The following is a 12,147-nucleotide window of genomic DNA, read 5'->3' as shown; positions in this document are numbered from 1 at the left end:
ACTGCTGCCTCACAGCGCCTGGGTTCAATTCCGGCTTTGGGTCGCTATCTGTGCAGACTTTGCACTTTCTCCCCCTGTCTGTGTGGGTTTCCTCCGGGTGCTGCAGTTTCCTCCCACAGTCCAAAGATATGAAGGTTGGCTGGATTGGCCATGATAAAATTACTCTTAAGTGTCCAGGGTGTGCAGATTAGGTGGGGCTATGGGGATAGGGTGGAGGAGTGGGCTGCTCTTTCAGAGGGCCGGTGCAGACTCGATGGGCCGAATGGCCTCCCTCTGCACTGAAGGATTGTATGAAAATAAATTGAGTACCCGAGTTTTCTTTTCCAATTAAGGGGAAATTTAGCGTGGCCAATTCACCTCCCTGCACATCTTTGGGCTGTGAGGACGAGACCCACGTAAACACTGGGAGAATGTACAAACTCCACCTGGACAGTGACCCGGGGCCAGAATCGAACCTGGGACCTCGGTGCCTTGAGGCAGCAGTGCTAACTACTGTGTCGACCTTAACTGAAAATTAAATGCTAAATTACACCGCTGTTTAAAAACAGAAGATTCTAATCGTATAACTTCATTAAAACTTAATCTGGAAGATTTTTTGCTTAAGATCTATGCCTTCCTCTTTGCGGACGTTATTTCTGGTGGATATTCACTTTATTCTGCATTTTTAAAAATTTCTTTCCATATTTCTTCTGTAGGTTCTTCTGTAGTCCCAATGAAGCTTGTGTATCAAATCAAAGAGTTGGAGCATCTGATGAAAAGATTGGAGACAATGCAATATCTAACGCAACAAAGAGATGCACGGATTTGAACCCAATTAGTTCTTGCAATGGTGAGAATAATGACTTCTTAGTGACAAATATAAGCAGAAATGAATGTGAACAGGATGGACGGTCACCTGAACCTTTAAACGCCAGCCCTAATACCAATACAAGCTTCAGAGATTTTCATTTGGTGGCCAGGAAAAGTTTAAGTGCTTTCAGTTGGTCTGGAGGCATGAGGGAAATATTGAGGACACCTAATTCTGCTGCAGGTTTATCTGTATTGCAGCAATTCTGCAGAAAGGTGGCGCCCTCCACTGTAGTGAAACATAATGACAGTAAATCAGTGGCAAAACATGATCAGAGTGCAATCCAGTACCAGCAAGACCTGGAACAATCTGAGGAACCCACAAATGAAGACAGCGATGTGATGACCTCCCCACACTCTCCTCTTGGCATTACCTCTTCTCTGGGTAGTTCATGCAGTGGTTTTGAATGCTCAGACTCTTCTCAAAAGTCCAGGAGTTCCGATTTGGATGTAAGATGCTTTATGCTTACATTAGAATGATTTTTAAAATTTTGATTGAAGTGATAAATGGCTTCAGTTTGTTAATTAATCCGTTTCTCTTTTCTTTGCTTGAAAGGAAGCCAGTGACAATGCAACATCACATAATCAAATGTCTTCTCCTGGCACTTTAACTGAATTATCTGAGAAAACTATTGTAATTGTAAAGCACAGGGTAAGTGTACTAACTGTTTGTATACTTTCCAGAACCATATCAACTTTATTTCAAACGGATGTTTATCTCCAATTGTATAAAAATTCACTAACGCATGATCACAAGTGGGATGGGAATTGGCTGCATAGCTAAAATCAATGTGTGTCACACCCTGGGTTAGTAGGTGGTCAATTCAGGCCCCACTTGACTGGAATTCACAACACAAGTGAATCAAGATTTTATTTAAAATACCCATGGTCCTTGCTTGAGCCCAATAAAAGTGCAGTTATCAGTTTTGCAACTTTAACACCAGTAACCTTTTTATTATGTACAGTGCTATAATTAAACAGGCAGGAAATATATGGCTATCTAATACTCCTTTCCCAACACTCCCTTCCGAACTACCCACACTCTATATAAAGGGTGATCGAAAGGGAAACAAAATATCAAAAGGATAAAGATCTTTGATGCATTGGGATGGCTTCAAATTAGTGGTTTTTTTTGAAGTTCAGCTTTTGTTTTGATACTACTTCCTTTTAAGCTTGAAATGGTTTTCTCCGGCAAGGTTGTCTACCTTCTGTGCAGACTCCGCATCCTTCCCTGTTCACAGCGAAGGATGTGCCAGGTGGTTACTGCTTTCAGAACAATACAACAACTCTTTCACTTAAGCAAGCAGGGGAGGGTCACTATCCATGTGGAGTTTGCACATTCTCCCCTTGTTTGCGTGGGTTTCACCCCCACAACCCAAAGATGTGCAGGGTAGGTGGATTGACCGTGCTAAATTGCCCCTTAATTGGAAAAAATATACTCTAAATTTACCAAAAAAACAAGCAGGGGAGCGCGAGAGCTTTCCTTTCATTTACAAAATCTAAACACTTCTGCCCAGTATTCTTGGAAGGCATCACACAGGAGCCAATCACTTATCATTATCGAGCAGAACACTGTCCCTGGCTAATCCACCGGTTGCCAGCCACCCAATCGATCTGACTCCATCCTGACAAGCAGGCTGTTCCAACCTGGACATAAAGCCAAGTTTAATGCAAGTTCCCTCTCCTTTCCCTGCCCCATTTTAGCTGAGTATACTAGTGCGATGTGATTGATTTGATTATTCTTATTGGTAACAAATGTGACCTGAAGGGCATTTCTTTACTTCAGTTCTAGGTGGTGTTGTGGAAATTTGGGACAGAAGATATATGGCTTTCCTGGTTTTAAAATTTTTTTAAATTCTTCTGGAAATAAGTTAATTTATTAGGTAGCTGATGCTTAATCAGATAAAATTTGCCCTTTTTAATGTTGACCTGTAGTATTTTTTAAATGCAAAACTATGACCAAAATAGATTTGACTATAATGCTACTGCAGATTTACCAAATGTGCTCTTTGTTCAGGTTCCTGGCTTACACAAGCTGAGCCCTGGATCTTTAAGAAAGTCTGCTAAACTGCGTCTTCCAGGACCTGCCAAAGCCAGCGGGTTAAACAAAATGTCACTCTTGCTGCAGAAAATAAAATCTGCCCCAAATAACGAGAATAAGCCTGAACTGCAGGCTACTATCCGTGACTTGTGGCAGAAATTTGGGTTTGTGGGGTAAGTACTGTTGACTGAAATGGTGCTTGTTTTAGGTCATGATCTGTTTGGTACCTGCCTCCCCTGTCTGTCCTTAACCGTTGTGAGTCATGACGTTTTGACATTTTAAGCTTGCTGGCACAGCCAAAAATTGTGTGCATTCATAAAAACTTATAGATGCTTGAAAATGGAATGAATGAAAGGGGCACTTATAGAACAAAGGAGACAAGAAAGAGATTTGCTTTCAAATGACAAAAGCTGCTTCTGTTGAGTGCATTCCATGCATTCTGGTGGTCTGTGACTGAGGTTGGTGACTGGTGTTGCTTCTCCTGTCTTTATCCCACTAAACAAAACTATGAATCTGGGGTTTGGCCTCTTGCTTTGTCTGTGGATTGGATGTTGTGAAAACCCCCTCCAAGGTTTGGGTCATGTGATTTGTGTGTCAGTTTTGTCTCATGAACCAGGTCACCAGTAACCAATCCTCACTCCTCTGTTGTGCAGCCACCCTCCACTCCATGGCAACTCCGTAGTTTTCATGTTCAATCTGGCTCCCAGGTAATGAGCATCAAATAAACCTGACTTCCTCCTTCCTGAACTGACGATCAATTAATGTGCATGATCTATACTTGTCTGACCTAATGTAGAAATGTACAGAGTCCCCATTTTGCTTTATTTGAGTTAGTCTTCTTTGTAGATGACTGGTTTACCCCTGCATTTCTTTTTTTCTCCCCATAACTTTAAGGTATCCAATTGAGGGACAATTTAGCGTGGCCAATCAACCTACTCTGCACATCTTTGGGCTGTGGGGGTGAAACCCACACAGACAAGGGGAGAATGTACAAGCTCCACACAGTCAGTGACCCGGGGCCGGGATCGAACCCGGGTCCTCGGTGCAGTGAGGCAACAGTGCTAAACACTGTGCCACCCTTGTGTAGACCAATTCTTTTTTTTTAACAAACAATTTTATTGAGGTATTTTGGGCATATAGAAAAGTGGCATTGCTGACGCTTACTCCTCTGCAAAGAAGTCAATAAATGGCTGCCAGCTTGGGGCGAACCCTAGTAGCGAACCTCTCAAGGCGAATTTGACTTTCTCTAGGCCAACAAAGCTCGCCATATCCGATAGCCATACCTCGGGGGGACTTTGAGTCCCTCCATGCTAACAGTATTCATCGCCGGGCTACCAGGGAAGCAAAGGCCAGAACGTCGGCCTCTCTCTCTTCCTGGACTCCCGGGTCCTCCGAAACCCCAAAGATTGCCACCGCCGGGCTCATTACCATCCCAGTTTTAAATACCCGGGACATGACATCTGTGAATCCCTGCCAATACCCCCTGAGTTTAGGTCACAACCAGAACATGCGTACATGGTTAGCTGGCCCTCCGGCGCATCTAGCACACTTGTCCTCCAGCCTGAAGAATCTGCTCATCTGGGCCACCGGCATGTGGGCCCGGGCCCGCCCCTCCTGAGCTCCTCCTCCCACTTAAGCTTCAGGTCCTTGGTCTGCGTATCCTCAGCTCCCATTAGTTCCTTGTAGACGTCTGAAACTCTACCCTCTCCCCTAGAAACTACCCTGTCCTGCCTCCCCTTCGGCGGGAGACGTGGGAAGGACGGCACCAGTCTGCGTACAAAATCCCTCACCTGCAAGTATTTAAAGTCGTTCCCTCTCGCTAGCCCAAACATCTCCTCCAGCGCCCACATGCTCAGATAAATCCCTTCCAGGAATAGATCCCCCATCCTCACAATCCCCGCTCTCCTCCACAGTCGATACTTCCCGCCCCCCCCCCCCCCCCCCCCCCCCCCCGTCCATGTTCCCCGGGGCAAATCGGTGGTTGCCACAGATTGGGGTCCACACCGATGCTCTTGCCTCCCCTACGTGCCTCCTCCACTGGCCCCAGATCCGAAGAGCCGCCACCACTATCGGGCTGGTGGAATACCGCGCCGGTGGAAGCGGCAGAGGCGCCGTTACCAGGGTTGCTAAGCTAGTGCCCCTGCACGAAGCAGCCTCCATCCGCTCCCAAATCGACACTGTTGGACCATCATCCATTTCCTTATCATCGCTATGTTGGCTGCCCAATAATAGTTGCTGAAGTTCGGCAACGCTAGCCCTCCTCCTCTGCTCCTTTCAAGCATCACCCTCTTCACCCACGGGGACTTCTCTGCCCATACAAATCCCAAAATATTTTTATTCAGCCTCTTAAAGAAGGACCGCGGGAAAAAGATGGGGAGACACTGAAAAACAAACAAGAACCGTGGGAGAATCATCATCTTAACAGTCTGCACCCTCCCCACCAATGACATCGGGAGCGCATCCCACCTCCGGACCTCCTCCCTCACTCATTCCACCAGTCGGGACAGGTTGAGTTTATGCAACCTGCCCCAGTCCTGTGCCGCCTGAATCCCCAAATATCGGAAACTCCACCACTAGCCTGAACGGCAACCCCTTCAGCCTACTCTCCTGCCCCCTCGCTTGAATTACAAACAACTCGCTCTTAGCCATATTCTGTTTTGTATCCGGAGAACCGGCCAAATTCCCTCAGGGTTGCCATAATACCGTCCATCCCCACCATTGGGTCCGATACATATAACAGCAGATCATCCGCGTATAACGAGACTCTATGTTCCACTCCCCCGGTTTTGTCCTCCACAATTACATCCGGTACACAGTCCTCAATTCTGGTCGCCAAAATCTTGGCCAGTAACTTGGCGTCTACGTTGATCAAGGAGATCGGCATGTATGCCCTACACGCCTCCAGGTCCTTATCCCGTTTCAGAATGAGCAAGATGGTGGCCTGCGACATCGTCGGGGGTAAACTCCCTCTGTCTCTTGCCTCGTTAAAGACCCTGACTAGCACCGGCCCCACTGTCCCGGCAAATGTTTTGTAAAACTCCACTGGATACCCGTCCACCCCGACTGCATGACCTTCAGGCCCCCCAATACCTCTTCAATCCTGCCAGGGCCCCCAGTCCATCCACCAACCCCCTCCCCACTCTTGGGAAGATCAGTCCATCCAGGAATCGCCTCATCCCCCCCCCCTGTTCCCCCGGGTGGTTCCGAAGTGTACAGCTTCCTATAAAAGTTCCTAAAGACCTTGTTCAGCCCTGCTGGATCACCCACTAGATTACCTTCCCCATCCGCTACCCTCCCTATTTCCCTAGCCGCTTCCCTCTTCCTCAGTTGCTGTGCAAGCATTCTACTGGCCTTCTCCCCATGCTGATAAATCGCGCCTTTTACCTTTCCAAGCTGCTCTACAGCCTTGCCTGTAGTCAGCACCCCAAACTCGGCCTGCAGCCTCTGTCGTTTCCTGAGTAACTCTGGCCTCGAGGGATTCCGCACAACTCCTGTCCGTCCGTAGAATTTCCTTTATCAGTCGGTCCGTCTCTGCCCTATCCGTCCTGTCCCTGTACGCCCGGATTGAAATGAGCTCCTCTCTCACCGTTGCCTTCAGTGCCTCCCAGAGCACCGCTGCCGAGACTTCTCCAGTATCGTTCACCTGCAGGTAATTCTGCATGCATTTCCTCAGCCTCTCACACACCGCCTCGTCCACGAGTAATCCAACTTCCAGCCTCCATGGTGGACGCTGAAAGCTGTCCTTACAAAACTGCAGGTCTACCCAGTGCCGAATATTCTGCCCCACCATTCCGGCCAGCAGGTCCCTACTCACCACAAAGTACTCAATTCGGGAATACACCTTGTGGGCGTGGGAGAAGTACGAGAACTCCCTCGCCGTCGGCCGGCTAAATCTCCATGGATCTGCTCCCCCCATTTGCTCCACGAACCCTCTCAGTTCCTTTGCCATCGCTGGCAACCTGCCCGTTCTTGAGCATGACTGGTCCAGGCTCGGGTCCAGGACTGTATTAAAGTCCCCGCCCATGATCAACTTGCGCGAGTCCAAGTCTGGGATCTTCCCTAGCATCCTCCTAATAAAATCCACCTTGTCCCAATTAGGGGCATACACACTGACCAGGACTACTCTCACCCCTTCGAGCTTACCCCTCACTATAACGAAACTGCCACCCCCATCCACGACTGTGCCCTCCGCCTCAAATTGTACCCTTTTATTAATCAGGATCGCAACCCCCCTTGCAAGCAACACCATCCTATCACCTAACCCCTGCTCTAATCTAACAATATGGACACCCCCAACCTCGGCTCCTGTTGACTAGCTGCACTCAGCTAGCCTGGAGCGCCCAGCCCGTCTCCCACCCATTGTTCCCAGTCACCCCTCCCCCCGACCCCTCCACACCACTTCCCCAGATCAGCCCTACTTAAGCAAACACTCTACACAAGTCATAAACAAACCCCACAATAGCACAATTCAAGTTAAACAAGGAAAAAAAGAGATAAAAAATAACAGGCACTCTTCAGTCCTTCCCATACAGACACAGAAAAAGATGGCACAAAGTTCCCCTGAAGCATCCATTTTAACCCAACCCTTTTAAATGTTTTCTTTATTAATTCCCCCCCCCCCCCCCCCCCCAAGCCAAACTCCAACTAAGCAAAGAGCCCAAACAGGAAACATTCAGGAAAACCACACAAAAAGCACGAAAAAAGAAGATACATCCCAAAACGGGAGAGACACCACATATACTTAAAAGTTCTAACAGGAGTCCAAACATCCTCAGCTCAGGGTCAGCCCTTGCTTCTTAACGAAGTCCATCGCCTCTTCGGGTTCCTCGAAATAGTGGTGCTGACCCTTGTACGTAACCCACAATCGCGCCGGAAAACGCAGCCCGAATTTCACTTTGTTTTTATACAGTATCTCCTTTACCTGCCTGTAGCCTCCCCTCCTCCTGGCCACCTCCGCACTCAAACCTTGGTATACACGCAGGGTCGTATTGTCCCAAATACAGCTTTGTGGGCTCTTTGCCCATTGCAGCACCTGTTCCTTGTCCAGGTACCTGTGAAAGCGTACCACCATTGCTCATGGGGGACGCCCTTCTCGCGGCTACCTCACCTGCACTCTGTGTGGGCTGTCCACCACCGGCGGACGCGGGAACACCTCGTTCCCCAGCAACTTCTGAACCATACCCTCCACATATGGGGCAGCGTCCGGCCCCTCTGCCCCCTCCGGGAGGCCCACGATTCTCACGTTCTGCCGGCGAGATCTGTTGTCCAGGTCCTCCAGCCTATCCAGAAGCACTTTTTGCTGGCCCCTCAGCCTCCGAATCTCCACATCTGCCACCGTTTGAAAGTCAGCCTGCTCCTCCACTGATTTCTCCAACTGCTGGAGCTTCTCAGCCTGATCATCCAGCCTTTTTGCCATCCGGTCAATCGACTTCTGTAGCGGCTCCAAATTGTCACGCTTCAGAGCCAAAAAGCCCTCCTGCATAGTCTGCAGCAGCTGCTTCATTGTGGGCTGGGCTGTTGGCTCCTTGCTCTGAACACCAGCCATGCTGGTCTCTCTCACAGCCTCCACTGTGCCCTTACTCGACCACCTCTTCTGCTGTTTACGGTCCCTCCGGCATCTTAGGTCCATACAATTTTGTATGGGTCCTGTGCCTGAGTACTATTGCTTTCCAGTTCCGCGCTCAAAAGCGCAAAAAAGTCCAACCGAAACAGGAGCCGCCAAATGTGCGACCTACTCCCTCATAGCTGCCACCGGAAGTCCTGTATAGACCAATTCTGAAGATAAAGTTTTATGTACACTTTTTGAAGTTTTAGCTCCTAACAAAATATTTTGATCTCCACAGGGAATCCAGGAAACTTCAATCTAGTCAGAAACCTGATCCAATGACCCCTGTTGAGGACAACTTGCAAATATTGACTCCAGAGACTGATCAAAGTATTTTGAGGTCCGAATGTAGTTCTGTGCAAAGGGCCATACAGTGGTGAGGAAGCCCATGAAGATGTGTAAACTCGATTCCATGTAGGTGGGGATATGCAACCATAACTGGCCTCTCTATTTTAACCTTGTTGAAAATATAAAGTTGGTGCAGACTGCAAGGTGGCAATCTATAGAACTTGGCTTGAGATGTGCAATGGCAATGACTAGTATTAAATCTTTTACTTTTTAAATAACTGATCTAATTTATTTGAGAACTGAATTTATTTTGAACAAAGCAGTTTAAATGTAGTTCTGCCCAGCCCCCCACCCCACCCAACCCAGCAAATGTGGATTCATAAACTTAAAAACATTGTTCCCATTTACTCTCAAAGTTGGGGATAAAGATGCCTTGCGTGTCACAGGAAGGTTTAAATTATGTCTTCCCTAAATCCAGATAGGTTCTATAACAGGGCAGCGATCCATATCGGTAAATTAGTAACAAGGCAGCAAAGTTGGAAAATTACCCTACAGAAATATATAGAATTTATATAGGGCCATATTGTGTAGGTATATAAAATGTTTCCGATAAATTGAACCATTTTTAGTATCAACCTAGAAGATTGTTTCAAGGATGCTGGGAATTCCTGACACATGGGTTGGTCATTACAATTTACAAGTATTAACTAGCAAAAAAAAAAAAAATCACGTTTTTAAAAAATGTTGCTTCATGGTGGTGGAGTGCGGGAACAGATGAATTTGATACAATCTCAGAATCAAATGGATTAACATTTGATGGCATCAGCAAAGGAAAGGATCTGTAATTCATTATTAACATGCCACAAACTGTCAATATGTGAAGCAAATTGAAATATTAATAAAATAAAACGTACTTCTTTTCTTCCCCATGCCAATCCTACCTTTAACTCCAGAATGCGTTGACGAAGTAATAAACACATTTTTTTTGTTTTGTTACCGGCTATTAGTCGAGCAGAGCTATTGAGAATTTATTTGCAGAGGTGGCTTAGTTAATGAGTTATTGTGGTATGGGAAAAAGATAATTTTATCTTGCGTCTGTTTGTACTGCAGCTAAAGACGCACTGGCTCAGTGGTAGCATTCTCCTCTTGAGTCAGCAGGTCATGAGTTCAAATTGTATAACAGAAAATCCCTGTTGGTGGGTTTGCAAGTAGAGGAGCCACTAAGTTACCCAGGTGGTTTTCCATCCTCTCCAACCTGTCCTCAATTTCACTGGGAGCAGGCAAGGTCTGTGGTGGCTCACTGACCACCCATGGCTCAACTGAGCCCTAAAAGGGCGGCACGGCAGCACACTGCTGCCTCACGGTGCTGAGGACCCGGGTTTGATCCCGACCCTGGGTCACTCTGTGCGGAGTTTGCACATACTCCCCGTGTTTGCGTGGGTCTCACCCCCCACAACCCAAAGATGTGCAGGGAAGGTGGGTTGGTCGCATCAGCCTAAATTTTCCCTTGATTAAAAAAAAAAATAATTGGGTACTCTAAAATAAAAATAAAAAACTGAGCCCTAAAAATGGGCAATGAATGGCTATACTGCCTGGGCTCCATTGAGGCCAGCATGAGGATACCAAGCCTAGCAGGTCATCATCCTGTTCTTGCCTCTGGAGGAAAATGGGAGGTGTTCCTCTCAAAAGCCCCCATTTCATATTGGGCGGCACCTCCCACCCTGACTTTGCTGTCAAGATCCCCAACCCTTCCAGACCTCCAGTCTCCTCCCTGTGTGAGACCAGCATGCAAATACCTGGTCCTGGACTTCAGGAGTTAGAATCTATAGACCGCTTGAAGCCTCAGCGGTGGCCTCTGCTCCAGGTGGTACTGCTGGGACTGTGGAGCCACCAGCAAATCTGCCCAAGTGAGGGCATGGAATATGAAATGGCTGAGTGGCACCCTGCTTTGACAGTGATGCATTCCCACTGCCTTTTCAGGTGGTGGTGTGGAAAATCCTGCCATCTGTCAAATTCTGCTCTCAATCTGGGGTGGCATTTCCAGGTGCCATCTTTTTGGATGAAATGTTAAATCAAGACCATGTCTGCCCTCTAGTGTCGACATCAAACACCCTAAGGCTGCCCTGTGACCTGGCCAATATTTATTCCTCACTCGACATTGCCTCGGAGTATATCTGGTCATTGTCATTGCTGTTTGCGGAACCTTGCTGTGCATCACTTGGGGCCATATTACCTGCATTACAACACTAACTTCCAAAAATATGTTTCTGAAAAGGCACCCTGAGGTTGCAAAATCCATTATATTACGCAAGTCTTTGTTCCTTTGACAGGAACAAGGCAGCTTAGAAACCCAGAGCAGGAAGTGTCTTTTTGGAGTACAACCAGAGGGCAAATACTGCCGGTATTAACATAGATTATCCAAATGATTGCCCAGACTTGTGGATTTTGCATGGCCGTATTCCACATTGCTACTAATGCTTTAAAATCTTTCTCAGAAAGTAAATAAGTTACATTTCTCACCACGGGCAGCGTGACTGCATTGCTTCAGTAGGAAATGTGCTAGAAGCTGAAAAAGTTTTTTTAATCAAGTTAGTGGAAGTGACCATGTAAAATAAATCTCGCTATTTTCCATCACAGTAATGAATGTGCATCTGTTTATCTTAAGTTGACTTTTTTTGTATTTTCGCACAAGTCTGTCTTTCAAACCCACAGTAGCTAATTTTTCTGTAAAACATTCTGAAAATAAAACCCTGAAACATATTTCATTTGTTTTATTGCACAAATTATGAGCGTCCAACGTTGCACAAGATGCTGGAAGGAAGAACTGAAAATACTATTGATAGTCATGGTCACTGATTCACAGTTTGCACAAAAGAAAATAATTCACAAGACTTGAGTAGTAAAAGTAGAATTTGACATTTGTTGTCATAAAATGTGACTGGGGCAGCACGGTGGCGCTGTGGTTAGCATTGCTGCCTCACGGCACTGAGGTCGCAGGTTCGATCCTGGCTCTGGGTCACTAGCCGTGTGGAGTTTGCACATTCTCCCCGTGTTTGCGTGGGTCTCACCCCAACATCAAAGATGTGCAGGGTGGGTGTATTGGCCACGCTAAATTGCCCCTTAATTGGAAAAAAATGAATTGAGTATCTAAATTCATAAATAGAAAGTGACAGCTAAGTACCCAATGATGTAGATAATGGGGTCAGGAGAGGAAATTTGTGGTGGGAGTAGTGTTTGTATGGCTGGAAGCTATTGGGACACCAGCAGACAGTACAATGAATGGCTTCCATCTCTGGGCAAACCCATCAACTCACCCTCTTAAGCAATTGTAATTTTCTCCAACCGCCAGGTTGCTCGCCCACACCCC

At 46.9% G+C, this 12,147-nt stretch overlaps 1 protein-coding gene across 4 annotated transcripts in view; it reads left to right on the top strand.

Annotated features, from left to right (window-relative positions):
- The window catches only part of exo1 (exonuclease 1), a 35,436-nt gene extending 23,898 nt beyond the window's left edge, over positions 1-11,538 (top strand). For all 4 annotated transcript variants that reach the window (XM_038814753.1, XM_038814757.1, XM_038814764.1 and 1 more), the window contains 4 exons: positions 696-1,296; positions 1,403-1,498; positions 2,864-3,060; positions 8,731-11,538. In XM_038814753.1, the coding sequence (XP_038670681.1) occupies positions 696-1,296; positions 1,403-1,498; positions 2,864-3,060; positions 8,731-8,872 (1,036 nt within the window). In that variant the 3' untranslated portion in view covers positions 8,873-11,538. The remainder of the gene's footprint in view (positions 1-695; positions 1,297-1,402; positions 1,499-2,863; positions 3,061-8,730) is intronic.
- Positions 11,539-12,147: the final 609 nt, after the last annotated feature.

The sequence above is a fragment of the Scyliorhinus canicula genome, chromosome 1 (genome assembly GCF_902713615.1).
Source record: "Scyliorhinus canicula chromosome 1, sScyCan1.1, whole genome shotgun sequence".
NCBI classification, from domain to species: Eukaryota; Metazoa; Chordata; class Chondrichthyes; order Carcharhiniformes; family Scyliorhinidae; genus Scyliorhinus; species Scyliorhinus canicula.
This window is presented reverse-complemented; position numbering and strand designations above follow the sequence as displayed.